The following is a 22,797-nucleotide window of genomic DNA, read 5'->3' on the forward strand; positions in this document are numbered from 1 at the left end:
AGCAGATGAAAGCATATGATGGGCATCATCCAATGTAGTGTAACAGAGTCACTAGATTCCCGATTATCCGGGTTTTTCCTAAAGTCATTTGGCCAGTTTTTAAAAAGTATCTAAACTTTTGACCTTAAAGGTAGCATGTGTAAGATTTACTGAAATCTAGTGATAAAGATGTGCAAGGCAATTACTTGAAATACAATGCACAGTTATGAATGTACAGTAGCCATCAGGGGTCAAAATTCTTCCAGTCTTAACATGTTTTCATCTGTTAGTGGATCCAGAATCCTCAGGTGCAGTGATGACTGCACTATAGGAAACTGTATTTGGTGTCTTATAAGGGATTACTTGTCCAAACAGTGCTCCAGCACCTATCAAAGCCGATACTGCAGTTTTCAGAGACACTGTAGTAAAAATGGTAGCACAAATATGGCAGCTGCCATGTATTTGGACCCAAGGCAAGTAGATATCAATGATTATTCTAAAAGAAGAAAAACATTTTAGTAAAGTGATTAGATACCAGTAGAAACACAGATTTTAATGATGTATTAAATTTTTGTCACTGACCTTTAATTTTAATACACACTCCACCTTTAAAGTAGAGCCCCTGTAATCGAGGGGCTCTGTGGGTCTGTGCAGTCCTGATCAGTACTCTTTATGTGCCTGGATTGTTGAGCTAAATGGGACCTGAAAAGTAAAACCTTGACAGATTTTTTTTTTTTTACTTTATTTTCCTATAATGTCACGCCATAGTGACATACATTATATCAAACAGCAAATAGATAATAACAAAAATTAATATAAACAGACAAGAAAAAAAACATTGACAATTTATCTATTATTAATGACACTAAGTGCTGATACATCCTTTATATCAGTATTTAGAAGACTTTGGTTTAAATGAAATGAAATGAAATGAAAAATACTTTATTAATCCCAAAGGGAAATTCAATAATTTCCCTTTGGGATTAATAAAGTATTTAGAAGACTTTGGTTTAAAGGAAATTATATGGAAAGCAAGCAACTTCCCACAGAAAATGAAATGCAATGAAAATAAGCATGCTGCAGGTATAGATAAGATTCTTTCAGTGAGCTTTCTAGAGTAATAAAAAAATGTAGCTGCAATAAAGCCTTAAGATAAAAACACGGATTAAAAAGAAAATCTTTCAGTGCTCAGAGATGATGTACATGTCAACTTTCTTTTAAATTGACTTGATCATGTTTAAGGAAAGTCAGTATAAAAGTTTTTTTTGGCTTCACTGTTGAAAATACAGAGACAGGAAGGCAAGAAGCCGCTTACTAAATTGGTGCACATTAACACTTTTTCTGCTGTTAGACTGTTTGACTTGTCATTTGTGTTCATTTGTTCACAAAGCACATTCCCACTATGGAGGGTGCTCACTTTTGGCCTTCTGTTTTTGAGACTGCAAAGAGGGCATGCAGTGAATGTGCTTTCATGGCAGATACAGTGTATCTGGCAAATGTTTCATTATTTTGATCCTAGTCTCTGTAGCAATAACACAGAGCAGCCATTCATTGGGGCTGATAAACACATTCCTTTCTGAGCTGCACACTAAATATATACAGAAATAGATCAAGTCAAATGACTGTTGTTTGAAGAAGGGAAACGGGTGCAGTGTTTGCGTTAAAGAACAGAGATGTTTTCTGTCAAATGGAATTATTAAATATGGTAAAGAAGTAGAAGTGACAGTGTTTTTTTGCAAGAAAAAGTCTTGATTTAAGGACATGCTGAAGAATAGGAGATGTACTGCTTTAAACTGCTTTTAACACAGAGACTCTGTATACTGGTGCCTGACTGTGTTTTTATAAACTGTCAAGACAGCTGACTAATAGAACAAATGGCTGACAGTCTTCTATGTGTGTGAGAGAGAGAGAAAGAGAGCGAGAGAGTGTGTGTGTGTGTGTGTGTGTGTGTGTGTGTGTGTGTGTGTGTGTGTGTGTGTGTGTGTGTGTGTGTGTGTGTGTGTGTGTGCATGCTATTGTGGCTAATTCTAATGTTGATGTGACTTCCTGTATTCCTGTCAGACACGTGATGACTTTCTCGGACAGGTGGATATCCCCTTAAATCAGATACCGGTGAGTCCTTGGTTATTACACTATGTACTGATTTCCTCTGACTTGTTTCAGCTAAAATAAGTGGCAGCTTTTCATTTTCTGTTTAACCTCAATTTAATCTAGAAAGTAGAACTCTTGCTACATATGGTGCGCTCCAGTTGTCTCGGAATTCCGAGTGGACAAGAGTTGGTGACATCATTACCAGGTAGTTGGCATTCCAGCTGCACCAACTCGGGAAAAATGGATGTTCCAAAACCGACAATTTGTGAGCATCTACAAATGCCGTATAAAAACTAGAAAACAACAAACCCACTGTGAAAATATGCACGAGAGCAGCAGCCAGTTTTTGGTGATAATGAATAATAAATCACATATATTGACTCCATTTTCACAAAAAAAAACCAAAAAAAAAAACACCGTAACAGTAATTATCAATAACAAGAACAACTCACTGCTGTTTACACTAGAAACTTAACGGACACAAGATTTATTATAAAGAATTTTAATAATGACAACAATAGACTACAAGTGGTACTGGGCACAGCCACCTTTAAGTCTGGAATCTCAAGGTCCTCTGAAACATACAAGTTTGCCGCTCAGAAATACGAGATCACTTCATTTCCGGCAAATATTCCTCAGAATTCGAGTTCCGAGGACAACTGTAACGCATCATTAGAAACTGCTTTGTAAGAGTGTTCAAGAGAAGAGGCACACTCACGAAGTAACATCAGAATTATTGAACATGAAAACCAAAGAGAATGAGAGTAGAGAAAAAAAACATCATCATACTTTGCAGGCAAAGCGCCTACAAGTTGTTTAAAATGTACTTGAACGATTTTTTTCTTCCTCAATGTATGCATGTCATTTGTTTTACCGGTACAAACTGTTGACCTGAATCTCACGTAAACATAAATATGCTCACCCTTATTCTGGTGTCAGTTCCACATCATTATCAGTAGTTTTGGAAACACAGTCCATCGTGTTTATTGTGTTCCTGCTTTTGTTTGATTATAAATACAACCATCACAAATTATCCGTCATTCTGCACTGCCACCATCATTTCATGTCATCTTACACGATATTGTGTTATGATACTGAGCTAAGTAGTGGTTTTAGTCACGCTGCTGTAAAAGTGTGCACAGAAGAATTTAAAGCTTTCCTTTTTGTTTCTGTGTTTTGTTGTTTTTTTTTCTTTCAGACAGAGAATCCAAATACAGAAAGGCCATATACATTCAAGGATTTTAAGCTCCATCCACGAAGGTTGGCTTTTCCAATCTTTTTTTTTCATATGTTGGTACATTTATTTGTACAGGAAATGATGCACGGACACAATGTTTTGATTTAAAGCATTCAAGACATTGTCCTCCATTGAAACATTTGTTCCATTTTTTCATTCCCACACAGCCATAAGTCCAGAGTCCAAGGTCATTTGCGTCTAAAAATGACCTACCTTCCAAAGGACTCAGGTTCAGAAGAGCAAACGGCAGATCAGACCGAGGACATGGAAGTAAGTTCATTCTTGGTGCCACACATGCCTTAGATTTCTCTCTGAAGAAATTCTTCATGTTTATAGCAGATCAGATTCACGCTTCACAGTTCAAGCTGGCTTGAGGGCCTCTATTTATTCAGTTTTATTCATTAATCAAAATATCATTGGTTTTAGCTCAGTCATGAGTTTCTAGTAACCAAGAATGTATCAGATTCTTTTTGACTGCAATCCATTGGCTTCCAGTACAACTGTGAGGAACCTTTTGTCAAGATCTATTTTTTAATCCACATATTAAACAAGTCTCTCAAATAACTTTTTTTAATCTGTGTAATATTTCCACATTCCGATACATTCTGATCTAAAGTGAGGCTAAAACTGGTTTAAACATTTGTCATGTCTAGGCTAGTGTAATGAACTGCATGTTCAGAAAATCTTTTAGTTGGTGCTGCCAAGCGTGATGACATTTCCCCTTTTTTAAGCTTTTCTATAATGGCTCCCTGTAAATGAATAGTAATTAATAATATTAAAATATGTGTGTCAACTTATAAATTCCTTAACAGCGTAGCTCTATGCCTTATTGTGGTCCTTTTAGGACCAGAATGGGAGGCAAAGCCTTTAGTTTTCTGGCACCTCCCTTTGATACCAGCTCCTAGATACTCTATCTAATTCGAAAGCTTTGGCTTAAAACTTGCCTTACTGAAAGAACCTGTACATAATACTGTACTTGTTTTTAATGTTTATTGCAATTGCTTTTATGATTCATTTTAATTTTCCACCATTGCCTTAATTTAATTCTTGTGTCTTGTGCTCTGTAAAGCACTTAAGTGTAATCCTAACCCAATCCCTAACCTGAGTTGAGTCGAGCTTTTGGCTCAAAATCCAAAAAAAGCTTATTTCTGTGCATCGTAAGGGCAATTGCTTGGAATACCAGGAACAGCTTGATCATAACTGGAGAGATGTTGAATGGCCTATACTCATAGTAAGGATAGGGGTAGCCTCACCAGACCAATCTGTAGTTGAAGTTAATTTATGAAACCAAATATCAAATTTCTTCACTCTTTAATTTTAAAATTCTTCCTCTGTGGCATCAGTTGTCTAAGGTAACGGTAATTTTATATTACCGTTTGTCAGATCACACATAAATCATGACTTATATCTCACAATGATAATAACAAAGACAATAACATAAAAAATTAGCAGTAATTGATTGTCTCTTTAGTCTTGAATCAAATCTGAAAGCCCTGTAGTCTAGCATTACAGACTGATATGTTCCACTGCATCCATAACCTTTATGAAATATGCTAATTAATTGTTTAAAACAGTACTTTACATGTGCAGTTAAACAGTTGATGTTTGGAAATTTGCCATCTAACATGCTCCACGTTTTAAAACTTTATTTTGTTGTGCAGCCTGGTTGGGAGTTTCTGGAAGCTCAGGACATGTCCGGTCCCAGACAGAGCCAGCTGCTGCCTTCTCTGCCCCCTGGCTGGGAGGAGCGCCAGGACAACCTAGGAAGAATCTTTTATGTCCATCATGAAACCAGAACCGCACAGTGGCTGCGACCCACAGTGCAGTAAGACAGTTACCATCAGTCACATTATTTACTTGCTGGTGTATTTTTAATAAATGAGTGTATATCTTTGTCTCTCCTATACAGGGACGGTGATGTGGCAAGTCAAAGAAGACAGAACTCTATCATGGATGCAGAGCATGCCTTTATTACACGCAGACAGATCTCAGATCATGACAACACCCCACAAGAGTCCTCTGAGGTAACACAGTGTTTTCAACTTTGACCTATCTTCAAGTTTAAAACTTTTCATGTCAGTGGGCCTGGTCAGATGTCTGAAAATGAGAAATTTACCATCACTTCTTTCATGTCCTGAAAAAGGCAGCTATTTCCAATATAAAACTTCTAAAAACCAAGTTCAGCTTTTATTACCTGCTCAGCACCAAAATGCAGGCACTCAGATAACGTGTGAACACAGTGGTGCACTCAGCTGACGGGATACTCAGAAGATACCAAAAACGGAGTTATGGATGTTGTAGAAAAATTACCAAGAGTCTGGAATGAGTAAAAGTATATAAGGTTTATTTACAGGAGAAGTATTGAAAAAAGAATTACTTGCAAGTAAGAGAGTGGTCGTCCCGGAGTCGGCATGGAGTCGGCAGAGACTCTGATGATTCATCAGAGAGAAACTTGTTTTATTCAGCTGGTCCCCAGCTGAAGGTCAAACAGCAAAATAATAATATGAGGAATAGACAACTGAGTGGCACCACTTTCTTCCAGTTTTCAGACAAAGCCCACATACCACAACAAGCTGATATCCCAAACAACTATTGCTATCTATCAGGTGGGAAACCAGTCTCAACTCTGCCATATCAGAGTTCTGGGAAGAAAGTGGTCAGTCTGACCTCACACACGCACACACAATGAAAACTGTAACTTCAGTATTCTGTAGAATGAGAACACAATATGAAAATGTAAAAGAGAATGGATTAACAATATTAAATTAATAAAGAAAACTGAATATACATGTGATTATTATGAGTATATATGAGTGATTACCATATGCAGCTAAATTTCTTTCACAAGGAGGACAGGTGTGATTACTGGAATTTGTCAAGCCTGAATCAAGGCTAGCAATCAAAACTGCTCCGTCGCTAACTGAGTTTCTACTGCGGTTTTTATTCACATTTAATTTTCAATTAGAAAAGATTAATGGAAGTTGTAGAAATCAAATATTCTTTAAGTAATAAAAAATAAACATTTGAACACTTAATTGAGTTTGTTTTTGACTTTTTAAAAGAAGACTTAATACACATTATAGGGAATGGACACATCTTGACAAATTACATCTAAACAGACAAAGATTAAAATTATAAGACTGATCAGCTGTTTCTGGTGTAAGTGAGCAATTGTTTTATTCCTCAGGGTTTGTTTACAGTTAGAGCAACTGCTTCCTCTACTGTTAAAACAGGTGTAAATGGGCACTTCAACAATAATTTTGCTACATTAATTGGATGTGTATTAATATGTCAGCATTTCCACTCCCTAACCTGGGAAAATAATTTGGTTAATGCTCATTTAAGAATTTAAAAGAAGCTGTCCACAATATAACTTTAATGGATTAGATTTATATAACACATTACATTGAATCAATTATCCTTTCACTCTTCATTCATACTTGCCAGTAGTGAGTTACATGTGCAGCCTCAGTGGTCCTGGGGCAGACTGGTGTGGGAGGGAGTATCTTGCCTAGGGACACAACATCAGATTAACTGGGATGAAGCAGGATTCGAACCACTAACTTTCCATTTATTGGTGGCCCATTCTATCACCTAAGCTGTTGAAGAAGGTGTCACTAACTATAAACACACTATCTTTGGTGTTTCTTCTCACTCATCTTGCAGAGCTGGGAGATCATTACAGAGGATGAATCTACCTTATATCACAGTAATACCCAGATGACACCACCTTCATCCAACCAGCCTCTGGAATTCCTGCCGGTCAGTGATGAACACAGAAGTGTTTACGTTCCACGGTCTTCAGCGAGAGCGCGCTGCGGCTCCCAGTCGGTGAGTCATTTCCTGCTAAGCTTAAAGTTCCTGTCACTCAAAGTCTGAGCAAAAAGAGTCAAATAAATGAATGTGAATCATGAGCTTCTATGAAGAGAGGTGGAAGATGCATACTTAATTATCACCTAGTGATCATTGGTGTGATCTGTCCCTCTCCTGCAGAATCATGTGAATAATTCAAACCATTCCAGTCACAGAGAAAATGCCCAACCTTCAACCAGAGAGGAGCGTCCTGTTAATCCTATGGTGAGCGTTTCTTTGTTGAAATCACTCCTTCTGAAGTTTGGCCAAACCTGTCTGGCTTCAGCCTGTTGTAAACACATAAGTGTTCAGATACACGTGTTTATCTTTTAATTGTCACAGGCCCTGTTTCATATATTTCTCTGTTGGATTCTCTGTAACTAGAATACTTGATTTTTGTCAGTATTGATCACTATAGTAAGTGTTTATATCATTCAATAGTTGCTTCCTACCTCAGCTGGGTTGCCTCCAGGCTGGGAGGCAAAGAGGGACAGCAAAGGAAGATGCTACTATGTTAACCACAACACCAGAACCACTTCATGGGTACGACCTGTTATCCAGGTATGCAGTGAGTTTGCAGAGATTATTTTTCCACCAAAGGATAGACCTTTAAAGTGGTTTAAAGATGTGGCTCTAGCACCAGCACTGGAAGCATTTTTGTCAAAAATGGGTTTTATTACTGACACCAATGGATAATGACACTCCTTGCAAAACTTTAACTGCTTTGTGATAATTTTTTAAGTAAAAATAAATATTCTTGCCTTACCAAGCATACTTGGTTTGTAAATAAGTTAAGTGCTTTGATAGAGTTGCTCAATTTATTCTTTTTTAAGCATTTTGTTTTCTTCAGATTATTACTACAGGATATGATGAACCTACTATCCTTTAATCAAACATGTTTTAAGGCAGTACAGGCGTGTAATAGCTGTTCTTACCTGTATCATTCAACACGGCTCTTTTAAATGTCAGATCACTGTCAAACAAATCTTTTATTATTAATGATGTGATTTGAGGAAACAATGTATAACTTCTGAAGTGAACTTCTGAACTGAATTTTAACACCAAACTCCTGCTCAGATTTTACCTGCACCATGTGCTTTTATTGTTGAACATTTAAACAACAGACTGGAGTCAGCCATCAACTCAGCAGCTCCACTTAAAAACATTAAGAACAAAATCCAAAACTCCATGGAGAAGCGAGTAAGCTAGAAAGCTGAAAGGAATTTGCAGGAGAGCTGAGAGGAAATAGAAAAAAAATAAAACTAACAATCCATTGTGAAATTTTACCTGAACAACTCAAAATCTACAATAATGTAATTAAACAGGACAGAACACCTCATCGCAGGCAACAAAAACAAACCCAAATTCCTTTTTAAGACCACTGATCTATTTAATAAATGCTTATTTAAAATGATTATTTTTATTTTAAAAGTCCTCCATGCCACCATCAGATGCTGCACGTGAGAACTTTGCAGACCAATTAAGAAATTAAATCAATACTATTAGCTCCAGTCTTCTATATCAACGAAATGTTGATTTTATCAGATCTGAATCGTTGCTTTTACCCAAGGAAACACTGGAGAGTTTTGTCCTGGTTGATTCAAAGATGCTTAGTCAAGGTTTTCCTTAACCCAACAACCTGCCTTTAAGATCCCATTCCCATAACTATTAAAAAGATTTTATGGTTTCTTTGTGTGCGAGCTTTTAAATGTAAATTTCTCTCTTCAGACAGGTGTTTTCCACTCTGCCTGTAAAACAGCAGTGGTGAGGCCCCCTCTCAAGAAGAGTCATTTATACTCTACTGTTTTTAATAATTACCGACCTGTATCCAACTTGGAGTTTTTAGGTTAAACTAATAGAAAAAATTGTGTTTATTCAGTAAAATTGGTTTTTGAATAAAAACAGTATCTTGGAAAAATATCAATCAGGTTTTAGGACAAACCACAGTACCAAGACGGCTCTTTTAAAGATTGTAAATTATCTCAGGTGTAACTTTGACGCACGGAAACTTTCAGTTCTGGTTCTACTGGATCTAAGCGCCGCCTTTGATACAGTAGACACCACATTTTATTAAACAGACTGTCCGATGGGCCTCTCGGGTACTGTTCTTAACTGGTTTTACTCCACCTCACAGTTTGACAGTTTTATGTAAGTATGGATACATGCTCCACACGGACCCATAAAATCCAGTGTGGGGTTCCCCAAGCTTCAAATTTAGGCCCAGTACTTTTTAATCTGTACATGTTGCCACTTGGGGATGTCATCAGGAAGCACAACACTGATTTTCACAGCTATATAGCTATAATATAATATAATATATATATATATATATATAATATAATAATAGCCTATAATACACAGTTTTACATTTACAGGAGTGTATCCTAATGACCTGGAGCCAGTTTACACTCTTTTAAACTGTAAATATAAAGTCATGGATGTAACTAGGGATGGAAGTTCATGCTTGTGCAGAATGGGGTAGGAGTGGGTGGCAGGGTGGGGGAAGTGTACATGCACTTTGTGTGTGCCCTTGTGTGTAAAAGAGACTACAATGAGTGTGTTTTTAAATTGCTGTTATATACTCTCATGTGTGAAGGGTTTTTATGTTTTTTAATATGCATAAATTGTTTTAATTATGTAAAGCACTTTATAAATAAAATTAGATTGGATTTTATTTGAGTATACTCTTCTGATAAAGACTTGATTTGGCAAAAAGCTTAAAATGGCATTACTTCTTTCAGTTCTCAATTCATTGCATATGTTTATTCATTTATATGCATTTAACCTGCTATTGGTGTGTTGCTTGTTGGACAGAGATCTTCAGAGGCAGCAGCAGCAGTACAGAGTGGTTCAGGTCTGTCTCAAAACCCCACATCATCCCAACAACCTGTCCAACCACTTGCCCCACCTCAGGGGTCTCCTCAGCACACTCCAAGCCCAGAGGCTTCTCCTGAATCTGGCAACTTGCCTGCTGGTTGGGAAGTTCGTAGTGCTCCAAATGGAAGGCCTTTTTTCATCGATCATAACACAAAGACTACTACCTGGGTGAGAAAGGGACTTCACACGTGCATTTTTATACAAATGGTCCAACGTAGCCACAAAGGGCTGATTAAAAAAATATAATAGAAAAACTTATTGGTTAATTTATTAGGGGAAAGAGTATATATTTTCATAGCAAGGAATAAACTCAGTTTTTAAGTTAGTTATTTGTGTGTTCGTGTGTATGTGTCATGGTGGCCACGTACATAATATACCACAGTCAGTGGTATTTCAGCAGCATTTCCCCTTTGACTGAAACACACCCTGTTTGCCTTCCTCTGAACAGGAAGATCCCAGGCTAAAGATTCCTGTCCACATGGAGAGGAGGGGCTCACTGGACCCATCTGATCTCGGCCCTCTGCCGGTAAGTTTGTCAGGAAAGTAGGCATGTATCTCTGAGTTTTAGGATTTACTTCCTGTCATGTAGTTTTAATCCAATTGATGCTTTCTTAATTTCTAGCCTGGCTGGGAGGAAAGGATCCACTCTGATGGGAGGGTATTCTACATAGATCACAGTATGTACGATCATTCTGCTGAACCAGGCGGCACATCTTGGATATGTTGTCACATATATCTTATTTCACAGACACCAAGAACACACAGTGGGATGATCCCAGATTACAAAACTCAGCTATAACTGGACCAGTGAGTGTAAAGTTGACTTTGCAGCTTGTCCCACAATGTAAATCATAAGATTCAAACAGAATTTTTGTCACCTAACACTAACTTTTGTTGAATGTAGGCAGTGCCTTACTCCAGAGATTATAAACAGAAGTATGATTACTTCAGAAAGAAGCTGAAGAAACCAGTGAGTGTCTTCAACAAAACTTCTGACTTAGTCACTAAATGTGACCATGAAAACTCAGTATTGTATGTTTTTAACAAGGATGACATCCCAAATCGCTTTGAGATGAAACTCAGACGAAATGCAGTTCTGGAGGACTCGTATCGACGCATCCTTGCAGTAAAGAGGGCAGACCTGCTAAAAGCTCGGCTCTGGGTGGAATTTGAGGGAGAAAAAGGACTGGATTATGGTGGCGTGGCCAGAGAGTGGTTCTTTCTCATGTCCAGGGAGATGTTCAACCCATACTATGGACTGTTTGAATATTCTGCCACGTGAGTACAAGCTCAAATGGTTTTAAACATTCTTTCTTCTGCATTTTTTATGTCTATAATAACCTTGTCATCATATTTATTTATTTGTTAGTTTTTTTGCCTGTTTTTTAATACATTTTGATAAGTTGAGTAGCTTATATCTCTCAGCTTTGAAGAAATTATTTTTAATGCATTCCCCATGTCAACCATGTTTAAAGAAAATGCAACTAGAAATTAGCTAAACTGTTGTTTTCGACTAAAATAGGTGGGAATGGTCAGGGCCAGGGGAGAGTCTCTGCCACAAGTGGAGGAGTTAAAGGATCTCGGGATCTTGTTCACAAGTGATTGATGCTGCATCAGCAGTAATGAGGGCGTTGCACTGTTGTTTTAGAGAGGGAACAGACCAGGAAGGCAACGCTTTTGATTAACTGATCCAGCTTCATTCCAGCCCTCACCTATGACTATGAGATTTGGGTAGTGACCTAAAGAATGAGTTTGTTGATACGTAGCTGACATGAGTTTCCTTTAAGAATGTCATGGTTATAGATTTTCTTGGTATGATTATGGTCAAAGAAAAAATTGCAGCTCTAAAATTATCATGATTATTCTGCATTAATTTGATTTTATTCTAAAAATGTAAAATACCATGATCACTGCATATAGGTCTTTACATTTGTATTTATTTAATTATTTTGATGCCAATATAAAAATAATTAAGGCTGACAAATGATTAAATGATTTAATCAAACTAATCACAGTTTACAAAATAATTCATATTTAATCATCACTTGCATCTATGCCTGAAATATGCCCATTTTACTGTATTCCATCAACAGAAAGCGCAAGCTAATGTTTACAAATAGTTAGTGTAAACTTAACTTTTTTACATTAGATTATCAATTTTGCTGTAATCAGGTCAGTATTGCATAAAATCTAAACCTCCTTTTCTGGTCAGTGCCCCTGCCTGGCCTATCAGCTGATCACTGACAGCTGTCATGATTCAGGAGAGAAGAGTAACAGGAGAGGGAGGAGGAGGCTGCCATGCTTTGCCGGGCTGCGCCATGCCAGGCCAGGCCGTCCCACGCTGTGCTGTGCAAACACACAGAGAACCAGAACAGTGATGCTTCTGCAAAAAAATATGTGAAAAGGCTACAAGACCTCTATTTGGACTTGGGAGGCTTCTTTCTTAAACTACATATAAAAATGTTTATAATTTTTTTTCCAACTTGAGTAGAGAATTTAGAAATAGGTAAAAAAAAAAAAAAAAAAAAACATTAGCTAGATTTGACCCCCCAGCTGTCTTTAGCTGCTGTTTGAGGCATAAATAATACTGGAACAGTAAAAAATAATTGAACAACACCTTATATCTTGAGTACGGTTTTCTCTACAGAACATTGTACACTCACAATGAAAAGGCATCGACCTCCTACACTGATGACCTCGTCATGTTCCGCTGTAAACCCAACTCAAGTCATTCACAATTACAAAGTTGTATACAACACGATAATATTTCATGTCAAAGTTACATAGCTAAATATTAATGTAATTTAACCCAGTTACAGGCTTTACAGGTTGATGAGCCGTCATCAATAATGATATCTTGGTCATTTTATCTATAACCACAGAAACCACGGGTTGTTTAGAAGGAATATCTCTGCCATACTTTCTCATTAACACAGATGTTCTACAACTCACACTGAATGAAAACAAAGCAACACAAGCAATGTTTTTAAACATTGTTTTCATTCTGTGTGGAAGTTGCGCTGATCTTCTGATATGTTTCAGACATTATTTTATGGAAAGAGACGACATTGAGGGATCTTTATGATTAATTATTTGTATTAATTGTGAAATCAAGTAATCATGACACCCCTAGATGATGCTTAGCATCAGAGTATCTGGTAGAGTTATTAAAATCAGCAAAATGTAGACCTAGAGCACCATCATAAAGGCATCCATATAAAGAGTATTTTGTCAAAGATATCACTTTGTGGTATTCATGATGTAATTTGTTTTGCAGGGACAACTACACACTGCAGATAAACCCTAACTCAGGTTTATGTAATGAGGACCACCTGACCTATTTCAAGTTCATAGGTCGTGTGGCAGGCATGGCCGTGTTTCATGGCAAACTCCTTGATGGTGAGTCTTACCGAATTGAACAAATTTTAATAAAATGAAGACTTAACGAAATTCCCTGTGCAATGCATTAATAATGTAAAAAGATTTAGTTGGTCCTAACATAGTTGTGCTCTTCAAAGCCTTCTTCATTCGACCTTTCTACAAGATGATGCTGCAGAAGTCGATCACACTGCAGGACATGGAGTCTGTTGTGAGTATTAATAGAATTAGAAGAGGACACCTTGAATGAGGAGAAATAAGCTTTTTATACGAGCATATTCATGAAGTTATGTGCCATTTGTAATTTTTTAGGATAGCGAGTATTTCAACTCCCTAAACTGGATTTTGGAGAACGACCCAAAAGACTTGGATCTGAGGTTCACTATTGATGAGGAGCTTTTTGGACAGGTTGTTTCCACATTAGACTATTCCCAACATGTAATGTATGTACAGGATTTCTGTGTATATAACAGTATGTATCTCACACTCCTGTTCAGACTCGCCAGCATGAGCTGAAGCCGAACGGCGCAGAGATTGTTATCACCAATGAAAACAAAAAGGAATATATCGAGTAAAGAGCACTCACTTAAAAAAATAACACATTTTATCATCTTTGAGCCATCAGTTCTGATGTTAATGTGCTGTTTTTGTGTCTGGCAGCCTGGTGATGCAGTGGAGGTTTGTAAACAGAGTACAGAAGCAGATGACAGCTTTCAAGGAGGTGACATCTTTATTCTTTTTTTTTTTTTCAACATGATGAACATGTTGCAGCTATCAAAAGGGGTGGAAAATAAATAAAAATATGATATCTCTTGTGTTTTAGGGATTCTTTGAGCTAATACCACAGGATCTGATCAAGATCTTTGATGAGAATGAGCTTGAGGTTAGTTTACAGTTTCTGGTATGCAGTGATCAAATTTAGATCTTATAAAGATGAAAATGAATCTGTCTTCTTGCTCCTCAGCTACTCATGTGTGGTCTTGGAGATGTAGATGTAAATGACTGGAGGAAGAACACAAAGTACAAGAACGGGTATAGCGCTGACCACGTTGTCATCCACTGGTTTTGGAAAGTAAGATGTCTTTCTCCGCCTTGATCCAATAAACCTTTGTGCATCTCTCATTTTTGTGTTATTTCACCATATTATTACTGTTTGTCTAGACTGTGCTGCTGATGGATGCAGAGAAGCGAATCCGCCTCTTACAGTTTGTGACAGGAACATCCAGGGTCCCGATGAATGGCTTTGGAGAACTCTATGGTGAGATAACGTCCATTAGTTTCTGAACTACTTGGGGTTTTTTTTGGATGCAATGCCTGGTTAACATTATCCATCCTTACCTTTCATTATGTATTCAGTTATTTTTCTCATCAGTCTCTTTTTTTCAATCCAAATTCATTATAATTTTTCCCTCCAGTGGCAAATGTTCTTATTGTTAGCAAACATGTGCCTTTTTTTTTTTTTTTTGCAAATTGCTTCCAGTTAAAATAATGCTTCATGTTATCTGATGTGTTTTTTTCTTTTTCTAGGGTCTAATGGGCCACAGCTCTTCACCATTGAGCAATGGGGCACAAGTGATAAACTTCCCAGAGCCCACACTTGGTGAGCATTCAGCATCATTTTTATTTCCGAATATAATGAATCCCCTGATTTTAAACAACAAAGCAGAAAGAGATACAGAACTATAAAACAGAGACCAGGTCCACACCTTAATTTATCTAAGATTTGACCAATTTCCTCCACTGCCAGTTCATGGGTCTTTCTGTGTACGTTTTATCCTCAGCAAATAAAATAGTAAATGGTTGAGCTGAGATCAAGACTTTGACTTGACCATTGTAGAATATTCCACTTATTTACCTTTTAAAAACTCCCAACTAGCTGTCACAGTAAATATTTAATAATTATCCATCTCTTTACGGCATTTGGCTGAATCTGAGCACTGAGTTTATTCTTGTAAACATTTAAAAAAATTTATCTGGCTGCTTCTTTTTTCTGGGTCATCGTCAATAAAAACTGCTGACCAAGTGCTCTGGCAGCCGAGCATGTCCATGTCATCACACTGCCTTCATGTGTTTCACAAATGACTGAATGCTTCTGATCCTGAGCTGTTCAGTCTTCTCCATACTTCGTTCTTAACTATTCTGGTGCAGGTTAGTCTTGCTTTCAGCTGTCCAGAGTGCTGTTGTACAAATAGTCAAGATTTTTAAGTGTTTTTGACTAAGTGTGATCAGGTCTTTGTATTAATGAGGCTTTGTTTTGCACCTTGTGCTGAATTGTCTGTATTTGACCACAGAAAGGCTCCTGTGATAATTTACTACTGCTGGTATTTGTAGAAGTCCAGGCTTGTTTCATTTGCTGAGCTCACTGATGGTTTGTTTCACTTTATTTGAGAGCAGCTTAACCCCATGATTTGAGTTTAAGGCAAAAGTTTTCATATACTCACACCAAGACCAGCTTGTAGAAATAATGAGGGAGTACCCCCCACATGGCCTTCAGTAAGGTTTGGTGTGGCTATCAAATCAGTAGCAACAATACTGGTATAAACCACAGTGGGTGGAAGCCCCCTAGTGCCTGAATAATGTCACAACTCACATATTCCATCCTCGCAGGACTGAACGCTGGCAGTAGTTCCCACAGCACATCTTAATCTTTAAGACAGAATTACTGTTTTTTTTCCTCAGATACTTTTTTATGACTCCTACTTGTATTTAATTTTAAATCCTTTGTTTTTATTTTATTTCCTGAAGCTTCAATCGGTTGGACCTTCCTCCTTATGAGTCTTTTGAAGAGCTGAAGGAGAAACTTAACATCGCCATTGAGAATGCACAAGGCTTCGATGGGGTGGATTAGGGCGTCTAAAAGAAAACGGCATCAAGTCTGGCAGCATGATGTGGGAGGAAAAAACAAGTCGTGTGTCTTAACCTGCCGGCTGTGTGACAGATGAAGAGCCATACAGCTTCCCTTTAGTCCTCTTCAGGGACACACATGAAGAAAATATCCTAAATCTGGAGTGATAGTTATATGTATATCACTCAGGGTCTTTTAAAGTTTACAAAGCAGGTTTTCTTGCTATTTAATTCTTTATTGTAAGTCGCTCAAAGGTGTATTTACTTGTTTGTTTTGCTAAAATGCTTAAATGTTATAAAAGTGTGAAGTGATAAAAAAGAAAATATTACTGTGAATGAATATTGTACAGTATATGATACAAAATCAGCCCTTAAAGAGCATTAATTTCGTTTAATTATAATCAGAATCACCCCATACTCAGCCTCCCTTATCAGAACATTGTGATACTTTGAGAGTTATCTTTAGAAACTCGCTGACTTTTGTCTTCATCACATAGCTACGAAGTTACGAGCTACGAGGGTTGTTGTAATCACGCACTAGTCTCTTAGTTAAGGTTTGCCTAATCTTCACATTGAGTTTAAAATCCTATCAATTGATATCACTGGAACTAAATTTGTAACGTACTTTTAGAAATTCTCCTATCTGGGATGAGTTTCAACATGAATTTATTTCTTGGGGAATTTTTCTATTTTTCAATTAAAAAAGAGTTTTAAAGCACCCTTTGCACATCCATGCCCTCTAAAATGTCTCATCTTTTTATAGTGATATCTGAACAAAGTTTATTTTTTGCTGAAGGGACGCTCTGTGCACAGACACGTGACACGTTAAGCAGATGGAACACAGAAAGCGAGACTCTGCTTTTGTAATAGTTAAGATTTGAAATAAGCTACTACCACTATTTTGTTTTTCTTGATTTAAAGTCGTGATTTATGCAGACTGACGAGATTTAGAATATTCATAGCATGGGGTGCTATCTTATTGCATGCTATTCTTTAGCAAGTTAAATTACCATGTTTCTTCTCCCATATTCAGACTTTGTATTTTATAAGTTAAAAACAGATGTAAGAGAACGAAACATTAGTCATTGTAGTGTATTTTTATGTACTTTATTTAGTTGAATAGGGGAATTTTGGTGTACTATAACTTAGTTTTGAAAACTATCCCAAATGATTGGATTGGTGGAAATGTTCATTTTCTTTAGTGCATTTTCTGTATTTTACATTTTTCATTCCAGTATTGTAGAAACATTGTAGTAGAAATACATTGTATGGACCTGAAAAAACATCTGAAGATGAAAATGAGCAGGTTATTTGCATGTTTGAGCGACTTAAATTAAACTAATTGTATCAATGTGTAAATAAATTATTGTGGTAGTGTTGTACCAATACCAGGACCAGTAAATATACTGTATCTGTGTGATGCACAGATTGTAAGAAGTGACTGCATGCAATGTTAGATTGTTCTGAAATACTATGCATACTTGTACATTTTGATGTGAGATAAAGAATATAATTTGACTTTTGATTTTCTTGCATATTACATAAATATATTGTATAGCATCCCTTCCACATTTACATACAAATAGAACTTTTCCTTTTACTAACCTAGAAAACACTATATCATTAAAACTTTGTGTACCAGAAAAATGAAATGCATTATATTTATCTTGTATCTCCCGGATTGTAGCTTTGTGTAAACCTTTTTAAACAAGCTGACCGTACACAGTTTCCCTACAGTATGCTAAATAATTGTTATCTGCTGTCAATATTTCTCCTCCACTCATCAGGGGTGTCTAATCGGAGCACTCTATTTTTGGAGTGCAGCTTTAACAACTGGTTTTGCTTTTATTTTTTTCATCAAAATGTGTACAGATTATTATTCTCAGAATGAAAAGTCACTTGTAAGAAAGTCGCTGTGCAAAGGCGGTAGCTTTTAACATTCTCTGAATGGTGAAACACGTTTACACTAGCTGCCATGTTTACAGATCTGTGAGAAAGGAGGATAATGTGGACTGGTTCTTGTCTCTGACAAACACTTTTCTACTTATGCTTTTATAAAATGAAGCACTTTGTTAATATTTGATGAGTCTTACTTCTGAACTGAATCTTTGCCAATCTGTCACCTGTGGACTGCTTAGATCACTTTGGAAATGCAATCCTTTGCTTCAAGTGCACATGTGTTTAAATGTTTACATTTGAACCTTGTTTAAAATAAGCACATTCTCTTCTTTCACTTCTCTTTTATAAGGAGGGCCTTCTTTTGTAACATGTTGTAAAATCTGTGTTATTGATGTTCTGAACTATAGACGTTGTCTCGTATGTGTAATGTCGTCCACCGAAGACAATTTCTAATGTATAAAATTATGTTGTTATAACACCTATAAGTGCATTACAGAAACGGTCTGTACAACAGTTAAAATGTAGAGATGGGCTGTTAAATCCTGATTTGATGACAAATAGAACACCAAAGTGAATATTAAAATATCTGAAAAATAAACTAATAGAATATTAATGTTTCAGTGTCTGTATGGCTTACTTAAGACCTTACACCCAGCTGTTGCTGTGTTGTATATTACAACTCTAATTCCAAACATGTTGGAAAACTGTAAAATGTAAATAAAATTTTGCAAAGATTTACTAATTTTATGAACCCATATTTTCCCCAATAGAACATAAATAACATCACATGTTGAAAGTGGGAAATTTTACCATTTTGTGGCAGCATGTCAAAAAAGTTGGAAAGGGGCAAAACGAGGCTGGAAAAGTAATTGGCAAAAATCATGAACAACCGTAGGAGCACTTGACAACTAATTATATTAACCGTCAACGGGTCAGTAACATGACTGGGTGTAAAATGAGCATTTCTGAGAGGCAGAGTCTCTCAGATGTAAAGCTGGGCAGAAGTTGTGGGATAATATATCTGAGGTTACGGGGTTGTATTACTGTCTGTGGCACGGACAGCTTACATCTATGAAGGCACCATCAATGCTGAAAAGTAAACAGACATTTTAGAGCAACATCTGCTCTCATTCAGACAATATCACATTCAGAGAACGCCTTGCATGTTTCAGCAAGACCATCCTGAACCACATACTGCATCAGTCTTCATAAGAAGAGTCCTGCCTGCAGTCCAGACCTTTCACTAAAAGAAAAACTTTGGTGCCTGATGAAGCAAAATACTTTATTTATCCCTTTGAAATGAATGAAGTAATAGTACAGTATTTTCATTCAGTTTATTGAAAACTGGACAACGAATGCCAGGACTGTTGAGCAGCTTTGCATCAGACAAGAATGAGACATCATTCCTCTCCTAAAACTCCTGCAACTAGTTTCCTCACTTCTCCAGTGTTTGCAGACAGTTGTTAAAGGAAAAGGGGATGTACGCAATAATGCTGCACGATGGTACACATCACCCTGTTTTTCATCACCCATTTTTTTAAGATTAGTTGCCATGAAATTCAAAATGAGCTCATCTTTTTAATGAAAGGGTGAAATCTTAGAGAGGCAGGAGTTGCTGATACGTACCAGGTTGAACATATATTCAAGATGTCATTAAATCTTTAGTTTGAGGATTTAAAATTGTAGTAGTTTTACATGTCAATGAAGAGAATTGTTTCAGTTTGGAGATCGTTTTTAACACAAGACGTTACAACACTGAAAAAGCTTTTGTGGTCTGGATTTATTTATTTTATGAGGATATGTAGAGAAGTGTTTCACTATTTCACTTCAAGCATCTGCCCAAGAAACTACAGATTGTTTATTACTACTAAACAGCTGCAAAAGAAGTTTGGTTTTATTTTTGTGTCACAATCAGGTATTTTCTGTTTTATCCACCTGTTTGGGTTTCTGATTATTCTATGAACAAATTTAATCATGAATTTTGTTTTAGAAATGGGCAGTCTTAGTAATAGTGTCACATTGTCTCTCTAGTCTTGTGTATTATGAAAATAATGTTTCCGACATTTCAGTGGAATTTATTATTTTACTTTTCTTATTTGTCCCACTAATATCTCAGTATCCTTTAAGTTTGTTTAGGCAGGGCATGCTCGTGTTGACTAGGCAGATGTAATAGTAGTAGTAGATGATTCTACTGAAATAACAAATAAATAACTAGCTTGTGTATATTGTTGAGTATTAAACAAGAACATCATGCAAGGAGAACTCATTGACATCTTTATTGTTAAAACCTTTTGTGGGACTCTGAGCAGAAAAGTCACAGTCCTAATTTTCCCACAACCTGCCCATTGGGGTACTAAAAGCTGCTTCCCTCCTCTGAGGTCAGTGGAAAAAGGTCACACACGATTCAGGCCAGGCTTTTGTACAATTCGGAGGTCAGTGGGGATGGGCATGTGTTCTTGGAGGAAGACACTGCCCTCAGCCAATAGCAGAAGGTCTCGGGAAAGCTGGGTCCCTACCTACAACCTTACCAACATGCACAACCTGATAATGACTTAAACCCCATTGATCTGGCATCAGAGCTTGACCTGAGTTCACATGCAGCCTGGACATCGCTCCACCCACCAACTGTGCCCTATTGGCAGGTTCCCAAACTGAACTTTTGATTGATTAAACACTCTAGGGAGAGACTGACTATGATTTGAGGTCAGGCTCACACTTTCTCACGTTGTGTAAGAGAGATGCCCACTGTTGTAACTCTGCCTACTGTCAATTATTTGGTTATGTAATATATTGTAAGGACTGGAAAAGTAAGTATAAAGAGAAAATAGCTTAACAACAAATAACAAACCTTACATTTAATTGCAAAAGACTCACAAAGCAATTTCGCTTTTTTTTCTGTTTTTTGATAAAAGGCAATTTTACTTGAAACTAATCTTGTTCAGAAATAGTGACAAGTGTTTTCTTCTTATGCAAACTTATGTATAGTAGCAAACTGCAGCCTTGGAGTTTTTGAGACAGAACGACTGAAATTAAGTGCAGAAAACATGTTTTACTTGGTACAAGTATTTTAAACTTTAAGTGTAACATTTGTAAATATCTAAAATCACTAATGCATTTGTGCTGTACTGAAAAGCATGAAGTCTATACTGGAGTGTTTTTTTTTTTTTTTTTACCAAATCCGCATTTTCTATCTTTTTGGACATCACAGCTGGGCAGTGGTCCTGCTGCTGAGTAAGGTCCACAGACGGAGGAAGGCAGAGGACAATGGAGGGCAGGGAGTTTGATCTCTCTCCACAATAGGTGATGGACATCGGATCAATATCGACATTGACACAGCAGCTGTCCTGCTCCTATCAATGCTTCCTTGTAATTGCAGGTCATACTTTTAAAGGACAAACTCATTTCCATTAACATTTTTTTTTCCTCAGTCTGTAGAGACCGTTTGGTGTGCAGTTGGTCTCTGATACTGAGGGATGGGCCCTCATCAATAACCTTCACTTATATTGATAATGGAAAAGGAAAAGTTCCTACTGTGAAAGGAGTGTCTATAAGACATTCATGCAAAACATGACTTGTGAATATTTCAGAAAAATGTTGTAACTGATGCCTCTTAACTTTAATTTGACATATTTTCTTACAAACAAAAACAGTTACTCATAAAACAACAAATAGATATCTGTTCAGTTTAATTTTCGCTCTCTAATGTGCAAAAGTAGATACAAGTACAATCCTGACTAAAAGAAATAATACCTTGTCAACTAAAAACATTACCTTAGATATCTCAATCTTATTTCTTTTAAATAAAATTTCCCAAAGACTTCAACAACTTTCCTTAGCAACTAATGACTTCTCAGTTGTCCTTTTCCCTTGTTGATATACGAATAAATGGCTATAATGTGTAAAAATTCCTGTTATATTTGTTGCTCAAACAATGGAGAGAAAATAAATTTGATTTACATGTGAATCACAACTGTAACAGTAACAATAATCTAGAAATCGTAACTAATTAGTCAGTATAAATATATCAAAGTAGCATCCTCATTTACTCCGATACTTTTTAAAGGACTGAATGTCTTGTTTGTTAAAAGGAAGTTCTTAGGAGATCAAAGGAGTGAAAAAGGCTTGAATCAATACAAGACACTGTAGTTTACTACAGGATGTGAGCTGTGTTTCAGTGACAGCAGGGTTCCAGGTTGTAAAATGGATGTACAGTCAATAAAAAAATCAAAACCTGTTTTAACCTCATGTGTAAAGAACTTTTCATGTCTGCACTATGTGCACATCATGTACATCATTACACACTGTACAATCTTTAGGGCTTTAGATGCCACCTAAACTAATGTTACTGGTGTAAAACAGCAGCTCATGTGTTGGCTGAGTCATCCTTATGATGATGAAACTGACAATCATTTGTAGTACTATTATAAAAGAGTCTGACAAATAGTGAAATCATTAAAAGCCTCCACCACTTTGGGTGGATGCTGCTTGTTTTGCCTGCCTTCTCCCTGTTTTATAAAGGAGCCTTGTGTCTAAATTGAGCTAATTACAAAATAAATGTGTGTATGAACACAATCTTGAGAAGAAGGTGAGTGGGAGCCTACAGCTATGTGATACTTGTCCTTTTGCTCTTATGTACAAAA

At 36.8% G+C, this 22,797-nt stretch overlaps 1 protein-coding gene across 3 annotated transcripts in view; it reads left to right on the forward strand.

The window, feature by feature from the left end:
* nedd4a (NEDD4 E3 ubiquitin protein ligase a) overlaps nt 1-18,766 on the forward strand; it is a 31,195-nt gene extending 12,429 nt beyond the window's left edge. For all 3 annotated transcript variants that reach the window (XM_041983885.1, XM_041983893.1, XM_041983878.1), the window contains 24 exons: nt 2,041-2,091; nt 3,269-3,330; nt 3,475-3,577; nt 4,969-5,132; nt 5,217-5,331; nt 6,974-7,138; nt 7,301-7,384; nt 7,601-7,720; nt 9,974-10,204; nt 10,485-10,562; nt 10,659-10,713; nt 10,785-10,843; nt 10,941-11,006; nt 11,085-11,314; nt 13,314-13,435; nt 13,555-13,625; nt 13,727-13,822; nt 13,912-13,985; nt 14,075-14,135; nt 14,238-14,297; nt 14,379-14,486; nt 14,576-14,672; nt 14,942-15,014; nt 16,160-18,766. In XM_041983885.1, coding sequence (XP_041839819.1) covers nt 2,041-2,091; nt 3,269-3,330; nt 3,475-3,577; nt 4,969-5,132; nt 5,217-5,331; nt 6,974-7,138; nt 7,301-7,384; nt 7,601-7,720; nt 9,974-10,204; nt 10,485-10,562; nt 10,659-10,713; nt 10,785-10,843; nt 10,941-11,006; nt 11,085-11,314; nt 13,314-13,435; nt 13,555-13,625; nt 13,727-13,822; nt 13,912-13,985; nt 14,075-14,135; nt 14,238-14,297; nt 14,379-14,486; nt 14,576-14,672; nt 14,942-15,014; nt 16,160-16,262 — 2,448 coding nt within the window. In that variant the 3' untranslated portion in view covers nt 16,263-18,766. The remainder of the gene's footprint in view (nt 1-2,040; nt 2,092-3,268; nt 3,331-3,474; nt 3,578-4,968; nt 5,133-5,216; nt 5,332-6,973; nt 7,139-7,300; nt 7,385-7,600; nt 7,721-9,973; nt 10,205-10,484; nt 10,563-10,658; nt 10,714-10,784; nt 10,844-10,940; nt 11,007-11,084; nt 11,315-13,313; nt 13,436-13,554; nt 13,626-13,726; nt 13,823-13,911; nt 13,986-14,074; nt 14,136-14,237; nt 14,298-14,378; nt 14,487-14,575; nt 14,673-14,941; nt 15,015-16,159) is intronic.
* Nucleotides 18,767-22,797: the final 4,031 nt, after the last annotated feature.

Source organism: Melanotaenia boesemani, chromosome 1, assembly GCF_017639745.1.
Source record: "Melanotaenia boesemani isolate fMelBoe1 chromosome 1, fMelBoe1.pri, whole genome shotgun sequence".
Taxonomy (NCBI): domain Eukaryota; kingdom Metazoa; phylum Chordata; class Actinopteri; order Atheriniformes; family Melanotaeniidae; genus Melanotaenia; species Melanotaenia boesemani.